Source organism: Larus michahellis, chromosome 5 (genome assembly GCF_964199755.1).
Source record: "Larus michahellis chromosome 5, bLarMic1.1, whole genome shotgun sequence".
Taxonomy (NCBI): Eukaryota; Metazoa; Chordata; class Aves; order Charadriiformes; family Laridae; genus Larus; species Larus michahellis.
In genome coordinates this window covers 39,514,063-39,531,173 of record NC_133900.1, presented here as the reverse complement: position 1 = coordinate 39,531,173, position 17,111 = coordinate 39,514,063, and the positions used below count along the sequence as shown (strand labels likewise).

The following is a 17,111-nucleotide window of genomic DNA, read 5'->3' as shown; positions in this document are numbered from 1 at the left end:
AATCCCCCAGCGTGGAGAACCACTGCGTAGATGTCACCGATGCCACTAACTCTCTCATCGCGCTGGGGCAGGCGCAGCGAAACGCCAGCTGCCTTTCACAAAGCTGAATATTGCCCTCTTCTGGTCCGTACCCGTCACTGCAGCCCTCTCGTCGCGGGGGACGGCTCTTGGGAGGGGCGGTAAGTGTCCCGCGGATGCCACCCTGCGACAGCGCCCCCGGGACTCGAACCCCCGACCGTCACCCCCCGGCCCCGCCGCGGAGGTGCCGGTAAGCCCCGCCCCCCTGCTCGGCCACACCCCTCCCCTTATCTAACCCGCCCCTCCCGCGCACGCCTGCGCACTTGCCGCGCGTCACTTCCAGTGTGGCGCGGGGCAGGCGCCGGAAGCGCCTCCATAGCGGTGGGCCGAGGGCTGTGACGGGGGGAGTTCGCCGGCGCCATGGTGGAGGTGAGGGGCGGAGGCGGTCGGCCCGCTCCGCCGCCGAGGCGCACCGGGCGAGGCTGGAGAGCGCGGAGGGGGCAGCGGGACGGGTTGGGGCTGTGAGGGGGCCGGGCCGGGCCGGGTAGGGGAGGCCGGGGCCCACCGAGCCCAGCACCGCACCCAGCACCGCACCCCTCAGCCTCACTTCCCCCTTAGCACGAAAGCGCCGCTGTGGGGATAGGCCATGGCGGTCCCTCCGCCCAGTCCGCCCCGGGGGACAACGAGGTGCCCGCAGGAGGCGAGAGCGGTGTTTCTCGCCGGTCTGAGGGCTGCGGCTTCGGGCTGGCGAGGGCCGCCGTCTCTGTGGGTATGGGGCAGGAGTAAGCAGCAGGCGGCAGTTCTGCTTTGCCAGACGTAACGCCGGGTGCGGAATTGGTGCTGGGGAGGTGATTCTGTGGTGGGCAGCCTCCAGAGACTTAGTAGCTTTGTCAGCTGGTCAGGAAAACGGTAGCTTTTTTTCTTGGTGAAGGCTGGGAAATAAAGCTGAGGAGAAGGCCACTGTTTTTATAGGCCATGGAATAGTTACTGCTGGATGAATGTCATGCACTTCTAAAAGCAAGCGTTGTTGTCAGGAGCATGCAAGAAGATGCAAAGACTGCTGCTCCGTGTAACACTACTAGCTTTTTTTTACATAGTGATATCTCTGTCAAAAAATGTTTGTAGATGCTTATTCCCTATTGGGCAGGCATTGCATTATCTACTAGTCTTGTGGTGATTTTGATGGCTGCTGTTGTTGAACAGTATTTAACTACTGTGATTCTTATTTTCTTCTCCAGTTGTATGAAATTCCTAACCCAGTTCCAAGTGCTGGTTTCATTTTTTGGGGTTTTTTTTTCACTTAATACGTGGAGCTTGCAGGAGCTCACAGAACCAGAGCAAAAACTTTGTGTAGGTGCTACTGAGTTAGAAAGGTTAGAAAGGCCACCACAAATTGGGTCGATGAGTGGACAGCTTCCAGGGCAGGAAAACAGAACCTACAAAGAGCTTAACAGGGAAAGCATCTGTAATGAATCTTGGAGACTGGGCAGCTGAGTGATATCCAATGCCAAAAGTTATTACTGTAGCTTCTGGTTGTTGTCTTTGTTTGTATGACATACAGAACAAATACAGGCATGCAACGAGTTTGGATTTGTACCTAAGCAAGCAGGCTGAGATTTCTAATGATTCTATTTTTTTTTGTCCATTTGGAGGGAAATATTTATAAACTGAATTGTGCTGTTGGTAAGCAAATATTCTAGATAAGTTAATAGCTGTTTCATGCTGCTTGATAGTTCCTGCATGAGATTTTAAGTATGTTTTTATTTTAGTAACAGTTAAAAATTATAAAAGGAGAACAAGGTTTGTCAGGTTTGATCTCAAGTTTTATCTTGGTAAACTTTGCTGTGCTTACGTAAAGTGACATTGGGCATAAAACCTGATGATTCCCCTTGTTCTTTTTATGGTGGTAGTAAAATAAAACTTACAGGAATGTTTTCAGAATTGGTTACTTTATTGCCTATGTATGAAAACGGAACTGGAAAGCATGAGGGAAGAAGCTTGCATGCTCACAGATTTGTCATGTAGATGCCAGTACAGAAAGTTTGATCAAAGTTTTTGCTTGCTTTTCGAAGTCTTGGTGGTTTCCAAGAAAAGGAGTTTTATTTTGATAAACACTGAATTAAAACAGTTAACAGATAAACTTAATTTTTTAGTTTCCAAGAAGAGCGGTGTTTTCTGTGAATTGAATCATGCTGTATTATTTAACGGTACTCAAGTGGGAAATTTACTCAGTTCAGTTTGTTTCCATTTTCAATTTTTCATTTAGTTATGTCCAAATGTATTTAAATATTCTTTTCTTTGTTTTAGGAAGTCCAAAAGCACTCTGTGCACACACTTGTGTTCAGATCTTTGAAGAGAACCCATGATATGTTTGTAGCTGATAATGCCAAGCCTATTCCATTAGATGAAGAAAGGTAAGTACTGCAATCATTGAATTAGTGGTGTGCCTCAGAGTTTTAAATTATGTTAGTTATTGCTCCATCCAAGTCAGAAGTTCAGATGTTTCTGTAGAGTTAAGAGTGTAGTCTTGAGGGAAGAAAAAATATTAGAATTGTAAAGCAAGTTGTATAAAACCTTCTCTAAAGTATTTCAAAACTTAGTAACAATTCCAGACTTGGGGTTTAATCAGGATTATGCTTTGCTCTTCCAACAGTCACAAAGTAAAGATGGCAGTCAAGCTGCGTACAGAGTACGGCTCAGTGTTACACATGCCTACTCTTAAAGAAAACTTGAGAGAGAAAGGAGGCCCAAACACCGGGGATCCTTATGGACACAAACAGTATTCTGGAAATCAAGGTTAGTTTGCTCTCAGTGCTATATTTGTCCTTTCTTTTGTGACAGTCTCACTGATGTAAAATCTGAAGAATGCTGTCCAGTGTTAATCCATTGGAGGTAAAGACAGAAATTAAAATGCCATTTTTTCATTGTTTGTTAATTTTCTTGCTAGAGTCCACAGGAGGTGATTCAGAACAAGGAGGAAGTCTCTTTTAACAAAAGAGTAATAGAGTACTGTGAGATTTTTACAGTTACTCATCAGTAAAATGGGTAATTTTTATGGTAACATTAGGGTGTGCTGTACTTAGGTGCTAGAAAGAGAAAGATCAGTAATGTGTTTCTTTTTACTGATGTTCCTGATGGTCAAGGACATGCTCTTTTGTTGGATTTTTGTATTTTGTTTCATAGAATTTTTTCAGACTTTTTTTCGGTATGCAACTATTAAACCAAGAAAACGTTTATTTTAAGATACTGAGACATAATGAAAAATATTTTAAGAAGAAAAGAACCTTTTTCTTTTCTGATACCACACACCGTCAATTGTTGTGACTAGTTTAGGTTTCAGTCACCCATGCTATTTGTGTACATGAATCCTTTTCTGTGTTACCTACTTAAAAAGGCATCTTTGATGATTTTTCTCTTGAGAGGGGCTCCCTCTTGATAACAAGTGGCATCACTGTTTTAAAAATGCTATTTTACTCTTGAATTTTTGAAAACTCAGGTGACCAGATCAAATGAAATAATGAAAATGAGGAACGTCTAAGTGTAGTACATTAGAAGCGATTGCTGGTTTCTCCTGCTGTGTATGACCTGCTGTGTTTTCTTGTATTTCCTGTTTGAGTGCATTGTTTGCAGTGCAGTATAAAATGTAATCATTAATACGCAATTTTGTTGCTCTTTAGGACAAGAACTTGAGTATATGATAACTGGTACGCATCCATACCCACCTGGGCCAGGTAAGTAAAATTCTTTGAGTGTTTGCCTGTGATTTTTGCCTTCCTGTCAAAACTAGGCATCCTCCATCCAATTAGGAGGAGGCTTCCTGTTGCTGTGAATCCATAGCTGATAGTAGCAGAAATGCCATTGAAGTCTTTCATAGGGTTGATGCAGAGTTTTATGGCTGATAAATGTTCTGGGGTAGGAGGTAGGAGGAGGATTTAGGTACAGATGCAGTGTCTTCTCACTCAGCCTCAGTGGATGTGAGTTTGCTGTGAGATGGTCGTTCATTTCTATGAGATCTCACCTCCAGTTGTAACGTCATCAAAAAAGCATTCTAGGAATCCCCTCTCTGATATTGTGGTCCCTTTTCTCTTGGAGAGCTTGCTGAGACCCACAGAACTCTCGTGCCCCCGCTGTTGTGGCAGAGCCGCTCTTAGAATTTTGTTGTGAACAAGGAGAGGGGATTCCAGCTTAGAAGGATGTTGAATAAAAAGAGGGAGTGTATCCTGCTTTTTCTCATCAGAGCAGAAAGGTGTGAGAAAGAGACATTGGGATCTAATAATCTTAGTGTCACTTGTTTTTTTTCTATGCTTGGAAGAGTTATGTTTCTATGTTGTGACATTGGCCATTGCTAATTGTCACTGTTACTCACCAATCCTGCTCTCTCCTTGTAGCAGTTTTGTTTTAGCTGTTGATCTTTTACTGTTAGTGCTTAAGTTTATTACAAGTATGGTGAGAAATGTGTTGTGGCTTGATTTATAAGTTAACAAATGTGAGTGTTCAGTGGACCCTCAGGCATTAAAAAAAACGTGCATAGTTGACTGTAACTGTGGGGACAGGACTTGCTTACAGAGGTTTCCTTAAGTTCGGTGTTCTTATAATAGAATCAGATATGTCATAATTAAAAATTAGATTTCTTTGTTGTTTCTTGTTTTAACCTGGATGTCTCACCCAAATATTGTCTTTGTCAACTGCCGGAACTTTGGTTAGGGAAAGAAACAAAGAAATGGGAGTGGAATAAATTCACCAGTCTCCACCAAAACTACACTTTGCAAAGAGTTTTTAGATTTTTTTAAAAAAGTGATCTGCTGTTCCTAGGATGAGGTTATAAATTATAAGTTGTAGTCTGAAATTCTCACTTTGGTAGGACTAAACCTTTTGTAGTTCTGGCACCACTGCATGATACTAACCACCACTTAGGGTTAGCAAAATGAACTGCATTAAAGGACCTAAGTTAGCAAATACTTCTCAAGAGCATGTTTTTTTCTGTGATATTTGGATTTCCATAGTGGTTGAAGCTGTATGAAAAGATAGATGCTGCTCCTAGTTAGGCTTTTCTTGCTTCCAATGACAAATCATAACATTTTCTACTCCAGAAATTGTATATGTAGTAGAATCAACATGGAAAGAATTTGGGCCAAAATAAAAATTTCAGTGAATTTGACTCGCGTGTGAAAAACAATGTCATTGAATGATGGGATTTAATATTACAGGAGTGTGACAAGCCCTTTTTTGCAGGTGTATGTGTATATATGTGTTTGTGTAATATTCTTTTCTGGGGTTTTCTTTTTTGATAGTTGTGTTTACTTTTGCTGTGTTATTTTTTTTCAAGGTGTGGCTCTGACAGCAGATACTAAGGTCCAGAGGATGCCTAGTGAATCTGCAGCACAGTCCTTAGCTGTAGCACTTCCGGCTTCTCAGTCCAGGTACTTTTGTGTTACTTCATTAATGCTTTTGTTATCTATGGGAATTTCAAGGCAAACCACAGAAGTCAGAATAAGAGCTGCTTTGAGTGTTTTGAATGCCCTAATTTATAAAATGTTTAAAGAAATTACTTTTAGTGTGGCCAGGCATAGTTTTTCTGTACACTTTTATTTCTTCGATGTCATAAGAGGCACTGGGCAGAAGTTGGATCGAAGGAAATTCTGTTTAGGTACAAGAGAGAAAAGTGGGGCTTTGTTTGTGGGTGTCTTTTACCTTGAGCTGGTCAAGCACTGGAACAACTTGCCCAAAGAGGTTGTGGAGTCTCCATCCTTGGAGGTGTTCATCATTCAACTGGGTGCACCCCTGTGATACCTTACTGCTTACTTAGCGAAAGACCAAAGTTGATTCCAATCCATCAGTCATTTTCATTCAATCTAGGCTGGACGCAAATCGGACAGCTGCTGGTGTGGGTGATATTTACAGGCACGCTGGAATATCTGAGCGTTCGCAGCCTCCTGGAATGTCTGTGGTGAGTTTGTTACACATCTAATGTGAAAAGTATATAGTGTTCACCACATTGCTTCTGGATTCGTTTGTGTGTTGTGTGGAGATCTCCTGACTGACTAAATTTAATGAGTGTTGAGATGTCAGAACAAGAAGGCTTTGGATTTTAGGCAAAGAGGTAAATTATAAAGCATAAGAGTAATCTTCCTTTTAACTTACAGGCTATGGTGGAAGCTGGTGGAAACAAAAATTCTGCGTTAATGGCAAAGAAGGCTCCAACCATGCCCAAACCTCAGTGGCATCCACCTTGGAAACTGTACAGAGTAAGTTACATATGTATGACATGAACATGCATATAAAAGTATATGAGTATTTTATGTCCTTTAAAGACCTCAAAACATACTTTTTCCTCTCATTCACAAAAATGAAATCAAGTGAAAAGTGACCACAGCTGAGTTGTATATGCACACTCTCTCCTTAAATAACGAAGAGATTACATTACAAATATTTTTCATTCTATTTAGTAAAATATTTTGTGAATATTATTAATTCTACCCTTTTGTCTACATATGTTTAGCTGTATTATAAATTAATTACAGAGTTTGTTTTTTCTAGTCAGATTCTTTGGTAGAGGAACTCAAAGACAAAATGTAAAGTTTGAAACTAATAACATGTTAAAGAAATACTTTAGCAATGTTAATGTAATGAAATTGTCTCCAAGAACACTTAAAGGCAGTTGGTGCCTGAGTCAGTCAGACTTCTTTTGCTTGGTATGAAAATGGGGGGAAAAAAGATGACTTCGTTAATCACACATTATCTCTGCAGTTTAGATTGCTTGACTTCTAGTCCTGCTTTTGGATTAGTCTAATTTTCCTTTTAATTTTCTTAGGGCCTAATAGTAGCCATTGCCCCAATATCTCCATCATCTTTAAACATTTTGGTGATGAGTATGGCAGGGTAGCTGAGTTGAAGGGAAAAATCCTGGTTCAGATCTTTTTAACTTTTCAGGTGCATCTGTTTGAATGTGTACTTTTTTTTTTTTTCCTGGGATGATTCTTACTATGAAATGTAAGCAATTTCATATTTTGTCAGAGAACGGGTGAATATTATTTTAGGAATGTTGGGCTTTCCTGATATTTAAAAATCTCATGCTCTAGTATCAGAATTGTATTGTTTTAGCACTGTTCATCTAAATGTAGCACCGTATGTAGGTATTTAGACCTTCAGAAGAGTCCTGAATGCTGTATTAGTCATAAATATTAAGGCTAATCTCAAAAAGTAATTTTTTTAAAAAACACTTGAGTTCAAAAGAATATATATGTAAGTTTTCTAGTTTTCTAATACAGCAGTATTAGAACATGCTCTATATAAAAATAAATGCAAATGCCATTTGAAAAAAATGGCACCGGAGTAAACTCATGAGAAATTTAAGGTAGACAAATGAAAAATGCCTACTTGTTAGGAGCGCTTTCTTTTGAGAGAGAGTGCTAATACAATTCAAGTCACTACTAATTCTACATGTCAGCAGTTTTAGTGAAGGTTTGCTGTCAAAATGCTTGCTGAACAGGGCAAAAGCTTGTTCAAGCAATGCAGAAATAGAAGCCTAGCTGGAACACCAAATGTAGGTTTCATTTTATTTGTTGCCTAAGATCAACATTTTAACTGGTCTTCCTAAGGTTGGTTGAAGTCATTTGTGAAAGATGGGGACTTAAAATAGGTCAGATGAATTATTTCTTAGATTTTTCCCCTGGAAATGCCAGTTTCTGCTCTTAGACTACGAAGAGTCTAGACAGCTATCTCAAATGTGTGTGGCTGTGGTCTTAATCTGGTCAGAAGAATCCACTTTAGCTTCCCAAAGTGTTTCTGCCTAAGAACTTTTGGTGTGTTTTAGAACTCTTGAAATGAGCTGTACATGAAATATGACATCCAGTGAAACCAAATATGTGTTTTGATTTTAGCTGTCTGACTTCAGAGAAATTGGAGAAACAGAAAGGCTGCTGTAAACAAGCTATGTATTGGTAGAGCTTTTCTTGTGAGGTCTCTCTCCACTGTTTTGTTACCAGAAAGTTTCAGACATGCTCATATTATCCCTTATTTGGGGAAAGGGAGGTGGTGGCGTGCTTTTAAGAGGTAGCTATTATATGGCAATGTGATTTAATAGCCAAGATTTCATATAATCGTTGTTTAAGTATTATTGTATAAGCAGTATACAGCAGCATAAGGAACTTGTGCTTAAATACAGTCTTTCTCTGCAAAGCCTTGAGTGTTGAGCCACAGTGTTACGGACTTTCAAAGGATTTGGAAAAGTTGCTTATAGGAACAGGGTCTTTCTGTACTGCAAGTTCCCCAACTCTGGCGTATGAGGTGAATTTCTAGAAGTCTCTTCATTTAACTAAAGTAGAAATCAGTCTCTCTTCAGATCTAATTTAATGTTTGACTTTTTGGCGATCGTGCATTTCTTGGTGAACACTAACAACTTTCAGTGTTGGAAAGTAAAAGTTATATTGACGGATATATGCATATTTCTGATTTAGAAAAAATCTTGTTTTTTCTAAAGGTTATCAGTGGTCACCTGGGCTGGGTGAGATGTATTGCAGTAGAACCAGGAAATCAGTGGTTTGTTACTGGCTCTGCTGACAGAACTATAAAGGTAAGAGGTTAGAAGAAATCACTGACAAAGTTTGCTGGGGTGGGTTTTTGGTTGTCTTATTTAAAAAAAGTCTTCAGCCCTTGGAAACAATTTCTTGGTTACTGCTTGCAGAATAATGAACTACAGAACATTTTTTCTTGTCATAAAGGATTTGTGGAGTATTACTTCTTGAGATTTCATTTATTACATGGCAGGAGCTGGAGGGCAAAGTGTTATTGTAATTTTTAGTTTAAAATGCAGCAGGATCAGTTACATCTGGGCTGCTTACCCAGACTATCAATGTGTACCTTTTACCTGTTTACCTCAAAATACCTGTTTTGATGCAGATTTGGGACCTTGCTAGTGGCAAATTGAAATTGTCTTTGACGGGACACATTAGTACTGTACGAGGGGTGATAGTAAGTGCAAGAAGTCCATACCTCTTTTCTTGTGGAGAAGACAAACAAGTGAAATGCTGGGATCTTGAATACAATAAGGTAAGCTGTAGTTTCTTTGATTGGAATTATTTGATGGTGGCAAATATTAAAATCAAAGCATTTAGAATATTCTTTCAAACATCCAGTTAGTGTTTTTTGTTCATTAGCATTTTTTGTTCATCTAGGTTATCAGACATTACCATGGTCATCTAAGTGCTGTCTATGGTTTAGACTTGCATCCAACAATAGATGTACTGGTAACATGTAGCAGAGATTCAACAGCACGAGTAAGTAGAGCATCGTTACGTTTTAACATGTTGATATGTTGGTGTGTTTCAACATCTTCTATTTGTAAAAGTGGATACTTACCAAAAGTTAACATGAATCAAGATGAAAATACTAAGATGATCTGTGTTAACTTTATCTTCCTTTGTTGATAAATACTGAAGCCTGAATACACAAAAACGCAGTGTCACTTCGGGAGACTGTTTTATTTCTTAATTTCGTAGGTAGACTATGTAGTATATATAGGATTGCTGTGTTGTATTTAGAAGATGGTGTGGTTTTATGGTGGCTTTAAGTTATCTGTATGTCTAGAAATTCAGTGGCAGGCTCCCTGCTTCCCTTGAAATTTGCCAACTGAGGCAGTTGTGTGATTAATTGTTGGATGAAAAAAACCAACCTAAACACCATGGTTAAATCTGTAGAACTATGGCAAGGAATTCGTGTAATCAATGACAGTGCCTAAAATACATTGAATACACATCTGTTACTGACCTCTGTGACTTATTTACTGTGAATTCATAGATTTGGGATGTGAGGACAAAAGCCAGTGTGCACACGTTATCAGGACACACAAATGCAGTAGCGACAGTGAAATGCCAGGCTGCAGAACCACAAATTATTACAGGTATAATGGGCATGGTTTCATAAGTAACGTGATTGTAAAACATAATCATGAATGTGTTTGTTCAGTAATTATGTGAGCTTTATAGCATTATCTTTGTTTATTTTCTCTTATTAGTTTTCTGTTGAAAATGGGCTATGCAGTGTTTGAATGTTTTTCTGCACTTCCGTTGTTTCTGGTGTTCGCGTTTTTTGTTGTAATATGTATTGAAACTTGCATTTTCTGCATTCTCACTGTAGATGCATCTTCTGCATTTTTTGACTATTACAACCCAGCATCTTTCTTTGTCTGAGGTGGTATTATTATCATATTTTTGTAACAAACGTTAACAATATTTTTCACATATAAACTTTTGGCTGCCTTACCAAAATAATAATGATGATAGAATCAATATAATGGTTTCTATGATTTTTTTTATTTTCATTGCAGGCAGTCATGATACTACCATACGGCTCTGGGATTTAGTGGCAGGAAAAACTCGTGTTACTTTAACAAATCACAAGAAATCTGTAAGAGCAGTAGTGCTACATCCAAGACAGTAAGTTTTCCTCACTCTTTTACACTTCCATGGTTCATAACATTGAGTGGTGACAGAAAGCTGATGTGAGTGATGATTTGGAATGGTAGGGCATAATAATGTGAAAAACTGATGAGTTTAAAATGCTGTAAAAATGTACATGTGAGTTCTCAAATACCTTTACTACACCGTAGTGCTCCCCAAGTGTTGGCACTGCTGTTCATCAGCAGTCCTGAGAGTGTTTTATATCCCACAGAATTGCTTATGTATGTGCCTTTGCTGTCAGTAAGAAACCAGTGAAACTGGATTTGTAAGGCTAATAATAAGTATGTAACTGAATGATTGTTAGCAGAAAGTGAAGTACTTTTGAAAAATAGTACGTGTGAATAATGCTAAATGAGACAGCGATTAATAGAAAATGGTTTTATTGCATATGTGGTTTACTGCACAATTTAACTGGCCTTAAAAAGAAACTTCTTGTGAGTATTTAATCTTTGAAGCAGGTGTTGCTGGAAGTACTCTGAATTTAGATACTATATTTTGTTGCATCAACAGTTGCCTGTTCAGATAAATCCCTGTTAAAACAATGGAGAAAAGGAATTCACATAGAACTGCAGTACTTCTGCACCTTCAGTATTTTAAGATGAAATTCTGTCAGTGCAGAAATTCAGAATCTTTGTTATGAATCAGTTCTGATCTAATCTGTGTGTCTGAAAAAACTATAAAAATCTCATGCTATACCTGTTAGCTATAGCAGAGAAAACCCCTACTTTTGCTTATATTCTGCCCAAACCAAAAAATTTGGTTTCAGATTTGTCAGTCATACCTCTTTGAAAAAATACTTGAACTGTTTTTATCAAGCAGTAGCAACTATCAGCCTAGTATTTTTTTATATTTTGGTATTTCTATATTTTTTTTATATTTTGGTATTTCTATATTTTTTTACTATTGCAATATTTTTTTCCTAATAACCTATTTTGGTTTTGAATAACCTATTAAATAGACAGCAAATCGCTTAGACGTTGTAGCAACTGAAGGTATTTCTACAGGATTTTTATGTGCTACCCAAATAACCTTGTTAACTGCTTGCACATGTTAAATGAGGGAATTGATTATTTTTGAGTAACTCAGTAAAACAAGTTATCTCTAGTAGTTCATTTTTTTGCAGGGCTTTATCCTTGGTTGTGTAGTTTTAGAGGACTAGCCAATATTGGGTTTTTTTGTTTTGTGTGGGTTTTTTTTTCCTGATGCTTTCGCTGATGATGCTGTCATACCTGAAAATTTGCTGGAATAACAACTGACTTAATGCACTTAATGTGCGTTTTTAATGTTTATTTGCATATTAACATCCTATATGGCATAGGTTTTATAACGTTTATGGAGTCTATGGAACAGAAATGAAACAGAGATAGGTCATTCATGACTTCATAAAATTGCTTCATTTTATGCAAAGTAAAAATGTCAGAAAAGCACTCTCAGTATTAAGTTTGCAACTAGCATTTAACAGTAGTTTCAGGATGTTTGCTATCCCAACAGCTATTTTGAACTGTAATATACTATGCTTATTTTCTTTCAGTTACACATTTGCATCTGGTTCTCCAGATAATATTAAACAGTGGAAATTCCCAGATGGAAATTTCATTCAGAACCTCTCTGGTCACAATGCTATTATCAACACGCTGGCTGTAAATTCCGATGGTGTTCTGGTCTCAGGAGGTAAAATGAGAAATATGTGTTCATATTTCCCTTCTCTGCTCCCCCACGTATACATGGCTGGAGGTCCTTAGACAAAGATGCTCACTGAGTTTTCCTTTATCTGAGCCTGTAAGCCTGCTACAGTATACAACTTCATTTTATAGTGAGTAGGGCCACTTTTTATTTCTATTTATTTTGTGCTGCGTGCACAAAAATGTATTTGAAAGGACTTTTAATCTGTAGCAGAGAAGAGGTTTCCTCTTCTCAGTTGACTGCTGCTGCAAGGCTCCAGAGTATCCTCTGTGATCTCCTGAGTCTGAATCATTAGTGTCCCCTCAGGAGTGGTGTGGAAATTGGAAGCAGCTTGGCAGACATCGGCCACTTTGTTTGCTGCTCTGTTAGTAACTTGTTGATGCAGTGAGAATGAATAGAGGACATAGAAACATCTTGTTAAAACTTGCTGTACCATTTAAATGTGAAATCTTCCCTGTTTTTTTATGCAGCACAAATGCATTGGTTCTGTTGTCTCAGGGCTTCCTGCGTGCGTTTTCTGATGTTATATTTGTATCGTTCAAAAGATTGATAGCTAATCTCCAAATTTTATTTGGCTCTGTGAATCAAAGCCATGTTTGCTCAGCAGTTTTATATGTTCAGGCATCCTGAAATAAAGAAGCTAGCCACTTGGCTCCCGGGCCTATGAGAAAACTTTGTGTATATTGTGACACATAGATTTAATTCTTTCACTCAAGAACTTCAATAATTTAATAATCATATGATACATTAGAGTATTGTTAGTGGTCTGTGAGTCCTCAAAGTCTGGGAACTACTAGCTTGTGTTCGTGTATCTGTGTTGTGGGGTTAGGAAGAGAATCCTGAATGCTTACTGTATCTGATAGTGAATAATTTCATGTAAGAAGGTTTATCTCATATTGCAGGTAGCATTTTTCTATATATTAGTTACCCAAGCACTGTAATAAAAACACTTTGATGGAAGTATGTGTTACTAAAACCATAATATGTGATGTTGCTGTGAGTTTCATCTTTGTACAAGACAAAGTACACATGTAGTACTCCATTTTTTAGTGATGTTTTTGAAAGTAGTTTCTACAAATCCCAGCTGAAATCAGATCTTTTCATTAAGGCATTGTCTATATAGTAGGGAGATGGAAAGTGTGTTTTTAAGGTATATCCTGTTATAAACAAGAAATGAGTAAATAGTGTGGAAAAAGGAAGTGCTAATTTTAGAGCTTGAGAGGTGAGCTTTAGAGAAAACAGTCCAAGATTGCATCAGAAGACAGAATTAAAGCAGGAGGCTAAACCCAAACCTCTGAGGTCCTAGACAAGTTGGTTAATCCTGGGAGAGCTCTAGCAGTCAGAGGAAGGTGATTTAAGAGGCTAGGCTGTATTGCACCACATGACTTGCAGAGACAGAGTTTTCACCTCTTGGTTTTGCTTGTCTAATCTTTTGGGTAGCTGGGCAAGCTGGACAAGTAAACAAGGATAGGACTCAATTCACAGTATCACACATGATGAAACAATTTAAGATGGGTTCCATGAGTTTGCAGAGGCAGATACTTGTGAAAGGTATTTCTGTATTTTTAACCAGACCATAAAAAAAAAAAGTAGTAGTTAAGTTGCACTTTGAAATACTGAGATCTGTTTAGTGCCATTTTGTCCCATGTGCTCTTGGTCCTGTTTGATACAGTGTGTCATAGAATCATAGAATGTGTTGGGTTGGAAGGGACCTTTAAAGATCATCTAGTCAACCCCCCTGCAGTAAGCACGGACATCTTCAACTAGATCGGGTTGCTCAGAGCCTCATCAAGCCTGGCATTGAATGTCTCCAGGGATGGGGCCTCCACCATGTCATGTAGGCTAGGGTTGTAGATTAAAATGGAAATGGGCTAAACAGGAATTGGAAGATAGCTAATTATATTGTCAGCTTACCTTGGTCGTTTTCAAGTATATATAAAAGTGGCCCTTGATTTTACAATTTGGATAAAGCTCTATTTGACAACTGGTGCATTCATAGTGAGAACAAGAACTCTACAAAATACTGCACTGGGCTCATATTTCATTCTGTATTATTTTGAAGACTCTTCTAGGATATCTTTGTAGGACACTTTTGTACTAGTAGTAGTTGAGGCTTTAGAAAAACTTGTTACTTCTCCACATAAAAAACCCTGTTGTTTTAATAATATTGTTTGTTAGTTTTTTAAGAATATACATTTGGATGTTGATTCCCACCTACTCCTTTACATCCTCATGCTATCTACAGCAACTTCAAAGAAGTTGATGCTGAACTAAAATAAGTTGTTACCTTGGAGTATTTTACTGTAGAAGCACCCTTCTCGAAACATCTGGATTTCTTGTCTAGCTGGCAGCTCTGGAGGAATTTTTAGTAGATCTGTTTCGGCTAGATAATGCTTTGGGAGGGGGTTGGGTTTTGTAACTGAAAAATTGCTTTGAGAGCGCCCTTCAGAATACAGAGTTCAGATTGCTGTGAATACCCTGTATCTGATGCCAGTAGCACTAATACTGGCCGTGGTTTAAATTGTATTTGAAATAGAACCTCTGCAGACATTAAGCCTAGATCTCATTACAGACTCCTGAAAGTCTGTCATCTGTTTGACAGGATGATACCTCTTTGTTCAATTTTAGTGGAGATACTGAACAGGGAGCTTGATACTCAGAATGCCAGTCCTTACTTTGCTTCCAAAGCAACTTGCTGCAGTTGCCTTATGATGTAGTATATCATCTCTCTGGGTTGTCTGATGCAAAACTAGATGAAACTCTGAGGAAGCTTCCATCATCCTTTCTTAACTAAGAAGGAAACCAGTAGAAAATGGGAAACCTTGTAGGGTGTACTGAGCTATTCTATATGAATGTTACAGCTGATGTATTTAGTTGTTCATTATACCGTTTTTAGAAAACTGATAGAAATTAACTGGTTAAAATATTAAATGCGTTTGTCTGTTTTAGCTGATAATGGTACTATGCATCTTTGGGACTGGAGAACTGGATACAATTTCCAGAGAGTACATGCAGCTGTACAGCCAGGCTCTTTGGACAGTGAATCAGGAATATTTGCTTGTGTATTTGACCAGTCAGAAAGCAGATTGCTAACTGCTGAAGCTGATAAAACCATAAAAGTATACAAAGAAGATGATACTGCGGTATGTCAAAGTGTCTTTTTAATGTATTTTCATGAAATCAACAGATTTCAAACGAATGTTACAGATATTAATAAGGGATGTGCACAGACTTGGGTAATCCATTTTATTAACGTTTGAAAGCAATGCGTAAGTAATAAGAGGATAGCAGCTAGTTACTGCACCTCCTAATTTCTTACTTTATGCCATAGTACAAATAAGTCTCAGGTCTATCAACTCTTCTGCAAAAGTCTTTTGTGATACAGTTTGGAGAAATCTTAATATAATAATCGACATTGCATTCTGAAGCCAGTAGGGGACTGTATGTGTCTGTATTCATTAAAACACAGGGATTATCAAAGAGATTAAATTTGAAAGATTTATTGTACTACTTGATATGATCTAGATGAGTCATTTGCCATCACAATTTTTGGAATCAGAGTAAACAGCTTATTTTCAATCTGTTATTCTCAAATCTGAATCCATTTTCTAATGGAGAAGACAATAGATTGCTGTAGAGTTTATCAGAGTATGTCTTCAATATAAAGAATATAAGGATTTTTATTAAACCTTGGTATTTTTGCACTGAATTAAACTTGGATCAGCTCTTAGATATAAAGGAATAAGGAATGTTTTATCCATTTTGCAACTGGGCAAACTGTAGACTCTGTGGTATCTGCCAGTACTGATGTGGATATTGCTGGAAGGTCTGTCTCTGGAATTCCTGTTCCTGTGCTTTGATCACTACAATGTTGTTTCTGAAATGCCATTGGCAACCTGATTTTTGTCCTTTTTGCAAAAAAAAAAAAAAAAAAAAAAAATCAAAATCCAGAACAAGTCTTGTCATGTACTTCAGACAGCAGGGTGATACACAGTTTCATTTGGGTAAATTAATTACATAGTAGATTAGGTAATTAATGTTACATATGCAATAAAGTATATATACTATGTGAATAATACTTTAAACCCTAATTACAAGTGAATTTCAAGTTAAAAATAAATTCTTATGAGATTTTTCTTCTTTTGCCTTTAGACTGAAGAAACTCATCCTGTCAACTGGAAACCAGAAATTATCAAGAGAAAGCGATTTTAGTGCTGCAACATACTTACGCTGTAATATTGTTTTGGCTTTCCTGAGAGCATTCAGTCGCATTTTGTTCTGCCTAGAACAGCAGAGCAGGAAGTCAGCTAAGTCATTGCTATTTCAACATGTTTTATAATAAATTTTATTTCGCTTTCCCTTTGTCTTTTTTTGGTGTGATCCCAGCAAACCAGCTGCAGCTGTTAAATTTCTTTGTGGAGCATGTATAGTTCATGAAAAGGATAGATGTGCAGGTGGTTACTTTTTTATACGAATCTATTGAGTGTAAGTCTAAAAATATTTTGCGCCAGGTTTGCTGAAAGACCCTTGCTTGACTCTAAAAGTTAATTGCAAATTTATGCATAGAAGCCATCTACTGGAAATTTCTTGAGTGACACTTCTAGATTTTAGACCAGCATTGTTTACTGTACATATGTTGGGTATATACTGTAATGGGACAGTATATATACTAAATTCCAGAGTAATAGAGTAATCAAGAAAGAAGCAGGACAATATAATAATAATGTAGTTTGCTTTATAAACACAGCCGCTGAGCATTGCCAGTGCTGTGTTGTTGAATGTAATGGATCTTCAAAGTGTTTCTTTCCCTAGGAAAGCCTTCATATGCAACTACTCATCTTCATTTAGTTTACTTCGGAGTGGACCTTCTATAGCAAGGACCACTGTCAAATCGCATTGTTCAGAGGGTTATGACCAGTTGACTTTCTTTGTAAATCCCCAATTTGTTTTTTC

General features: G+C 38.1%; 1 protein-coding gene across 1 annotated transcript; it reads left to right on the top strand.

Annotated features, from left to right (window-relative positions):
• Window positions 1–337: 337 nt before the first annotated feature.
• Window positions 338–16,516, top strand: PLRG1 (pleiotropic regulator 1). The gene is made up of 15 exons (XM_074589718.1): window positions 338–447; window positions 2,326–2,432; window positions 2,672–2,814; window positions 3,696–3,749; window positions 5,345–5,438; window positions 5,875–5,965; window positions 6,162–6,263; window positions 8,498–8,590; window positions 8,917–9,066; window positions 9,192–9,293; window positions 9,814–9,916; window positions 10,343–10,451; window positions 12,007–12,146; window positions 15,108–15,301; window positions 16,311–16,516. The coding sequence occupies exons 1-15, from the start codon at window positions 439–441 to the stop codon at window positions 16,368–16,370; spliced, it is 1,551 nt and encodes a 516-aa protein (XP_074445819.1). The 5' UTR covers window positions 338–438; the 3' UTR covers window positions 16,371–16,516.
• The last annotated feature ends 595 nt before the right edge of the window (window positions 16,517–17,111 follow it).